This window comes from Apis dorsata, unplaced genomic scaffold (assembly GCF_000469605.1).
Source record: "Apis dorsata unplaced genomic scaffold, Apis dorsata 1.3 scaffold_225, whole genome shotgun sequence".
Lineage (NCBI taxonomy): Eukaryota > Metazoa > Arthropoda > Insecta > Hymenoptera > Apidae > Apis > Apis dorsata.
Window position 1 is genome coordinate 412418 of NW_006263507.1, and position 3865 is coordinate 416282.

Consider the following 3865-nt stretch of genomic DNA (forward strand, 5'->3'; position numbering starts at 1 on the left):
ATAAATAACATAATATAAAAAATGAAGCAAAAACCAATAGATAAAAATGATAGAAAAGAAGAATTTATTTATATAATGTAAAGAAAAATAAAAGTTTATGCAAATTATAATCTTTAAATAATTTTATAATCTTATGAATACTAGATAGTATATGAATAATATCTCAGTATATTAATCGGATAATGTCATCTAACATAAAAGAAATGTAAAATAAAATATGATTGGAAATATGAAATGAAACAATATCAATCTAAAAACAAAAAATAATATTATTTTGATGATGCATCAAGATGCATTAAGAATGATGCATATTTATATTCTCATATGATTATATTTTATTTCGATTATATATTATATTCTGTATACTTCTACATATTTTAGGCGATCTTTAAAAATTCTATTCTATATTTTGTAATTGAAATTGTATTCAAAAATAGAATAGATAACAAATCAAATAAAAAACAATATTAGAAGAATTATTATAAAAACAATTATGAGAAAATGATGAAAATATAAGAAGAAAGTGATATGAATTAAACAATAATCTATAATATTTAAAGATATATTGTTTATATTTCAAAAAAATATGTTAAATAATTATAATTAATTTGAGATGTAAAAAACTGTTAAATTGTTTTAAATTTTTTATAGATGTATATGACAAATAAAATTAAAAAATTATAATTTCAACTATTTATTAAATTCATTAGTCAAAAAAAATTTGCATATAAAATATCGTGTTTCATGACTTTTTATATTCAATGAAAAATATTATTATAAGTAAATAAACGATAAATAAATATTATCATCATTATAATATCTTTTTTTTTATAATTTGTTATTTTACAAATATTGGATTGAAATCGAATTAAAGTTTAATTTAAAATTTTCCTCTTTTTTTCTAAACTGAAATTTTGGTTAATTTTTTATAGTTTATTAGATATTACATATAATGTAAATAAACAAATTTTGTGCTACTTGATGCGAGTTGATGCAGATTCAATAAATATTGGATCTATTTATTACTGTTTTATGTTATCTTATATTTCAAATTTGAATAATTTGCCTAACGACGAAATAGATACTTACTTTTATTTAATTCAATAATTATTATTTATTGTGTAAATATATTATCTTCAGTTAGTGTTTAATTTTAAGTCAAAGCAATAATTTTATAAACAATTTTTTTTAATCTCTTTAAAGTAAAAATAGATATATTTTCTTTTACAGTAGAGTCTAATCGGTATAGAATGATTGGCTAATACAAATTTCAATTCTTTGATAAATAAGAAATTTAATTTTGACGCTTTTCTGCTTTTATTATCAAATCGAATTATATAAAAAATAAATTATAATTGTAATGTATACACTATTTTTTGTAATTAATATTATAATTCTTATAATATCTAATATAATAAATCTTATAATTTATAATAAATAATATTTTTTTCTATTATATTAACATATGTTTTAATCAACATATGTAAGTAAAACAGATTCAATATAGATTTTACATGTGAATCAAATATGATACACGAATATGATAGAATAAAATGCCAAACATCACATATGATATGCTAGAAACAAACATCGCATATGTGGAACACTGAAAAATGCTAATAATACTTTTAATATTATTAAGCCAAAAGAAATTCCGATAATAATCTATTAATATTTGTGATCTTTTAAAATTTTCTAATTCTCTTCAGTTAAATGATTCGTATTAATTAGAATACTATAATTTGATTGTATAATTTAAAGTTCGTATTTATTTTCTGTTTCAGTCAGTGCTACTAATTCCGAAAGGGATGCTGGTTTCTGTAGCGGTGGCGATGAGGACGATATATCCGACCTACACTCGCCAAGCTCCTCGGAAGATAGTCTAGAGGTGCAAATAACGCCGATATCATTAAAAAACAAGAGAAAATTGGCCGAGCCTCGAAAAATTCACGAGCCGAACTTAGCACCACTGAAGAAACGAAGATTCCAACGAATCGAGGAAGACACCATAACGAGCGAGGAATCGACTAGAACTTTAAGATCACCGAGCCCGTTTCGACCATGGAGTTGCACCAACAAGAGCATCGATTCAAAACTTTCTTTATCTATTTCAGCTGCGGAAATGTCAAATCAATCATGCGTTTTCAACTTATTATCGAACGCATCGTCATCGTCTCCCATTGTTTCAAATCGAATCAACCATCACCATCATCATCGTCACCGTCTCCATCATCATCATCATCATCATCATCATCAACATCATTGTCACAACAATGACGATAAGAAGAATAACATTCGAAAAGACAATCTGGATCAGGGGCACGTTTCAGAGGATAGCGTCGCATGTGAGATAAATATAAAAGGAAATAATGATTTTCAAAAACAACAGGAGTTGAAATGCCAAGAGAATTTATCTGCCAGATTACGACAGTCGACGCAAACGCGTGCCATACGTGCTGAGAAGCGCGAGTTCCTCCGTCAAAAATCCGATAACACGACGATCTCGTCTGCAAGTTCCACGGCTATATCGGAAACAATATTGTCATCGTCTACAATATTATCTCCGATTACGCATCTCAGATTACAAGAAGAACCTTTGTCACTTGTATTGAGAGGCGATGTGGCTGCCAGGGTTCCGCCGCATCCAGCGGTGAACGGTACTTACGAGAAATCCTGCTCATATTCTATAAAATGTACAAATGTTTCGCCTTCATCCTCATCGTCTTCTCTCTCTTTTTCGTCCTCATCGGCAGCATCTACAACATCATCCTCATCCTCCACTTCCTCATCATCCTCCTCTTCCTCTCTTTTGTCTTCCCATCCTCAGCAAGATCATCGGTTGTCGAGTAATGATAATTCTTCGACAACGGTAATCACATCCACGACGATAACAACAACAGCAACCACACTGACAACGACGATGACGAACGTTCATAACGGTCAAACAAGGCAACACACGGTGCCGAGTCAACAGAGGAACTACAAAAATATGACGCGGGAAAGGAGAATAGAAGCAAATGCTAGAGAACGGACGAGAGTGCATACTATAAGCGCTGCATTCGATACGCTGAGACGCGCTATTCCCGCTTATTCACACAATCAGAAGTTATCGAAGTTATCCGTATTAAGGATCGCGTGTAGTTACATCATGACCCTTGGTAAAATTGTCGATATCCCCGAAGGCGAGACAGCCAACAGTTCTTCGTTAGGAGCTTGCGTGGACCTCGTCTCTAGGACCATTCAAACAGAGGGAAAAATTAGAAAGAGAAAAGAAGACTGAATCGTATAAGTACATAATTTGGGCTTAATTCTAACAATACTATAGTCTGATGCGATACAATGTATATATAAACATTTAATTAATTATCATTTAATCTGTAAATCATTGAAAATTAAATTGATAAATAGTCTAACTAAATGTTGTTCAACAAATGTTAAATATTTTTCCGATCATCTCTTTAAAATTTTGATGCTGAATAAAAGAATATCTACATATGTATGATGTCTTTGATGAAAAATATAAAAAATAAAAGGGAGTTGACAAGATACGATGTATCCAACTCACAAATTGAATCAACTAATTATTTATATTATTACTAATAATTAATTTTCGGTTTCAGATAAAAAAGTTTTCATTTTACTCATTCGAATTGTAAATTAGAAAATATATTATTATGTAATATAAACGTCTCTTAGAAAAAAATATCGCGATATTGAATCATCAATTGAGCAAGATATATTAAAAAGATGCATAAGAACTGATTCCGCAATATTGAAAATGTAATTTTCCACATTTCTTCGACAAAACATGACAAAGCATATGTACGCATAATATGATTGTCGATCAAAGATATCAGTTATTATG

At 28.8% G+C, this 3865-nt stretch overlaps 1 protein-coding gene across 1 annotated transcript in view; it reads left to right on the forward strand.

The window, feature by feature from the left end:
• The window catches only part of LOC102672940 (uncharacterized protein DDB_G0271670), a 12190-nt gene extending 8616 nt beyond the window's left edge, over positions 1-3574 (forward strand). The window contains exon 3 of the mRNA XM_031510404.1: positions 1785-3574. Within this exon, the coding sequence (XP_031366264.1) occupies positions 1785-3280 (1496 nt within the window). The 3' untranslated portion in view covers positions 3281-3574. The remainder of the gene's footprint in view (positions 1-1784) is intronic.
• The last annotated feature ends 291 nt before the right edge of the window (positions 3575-3865 follow it).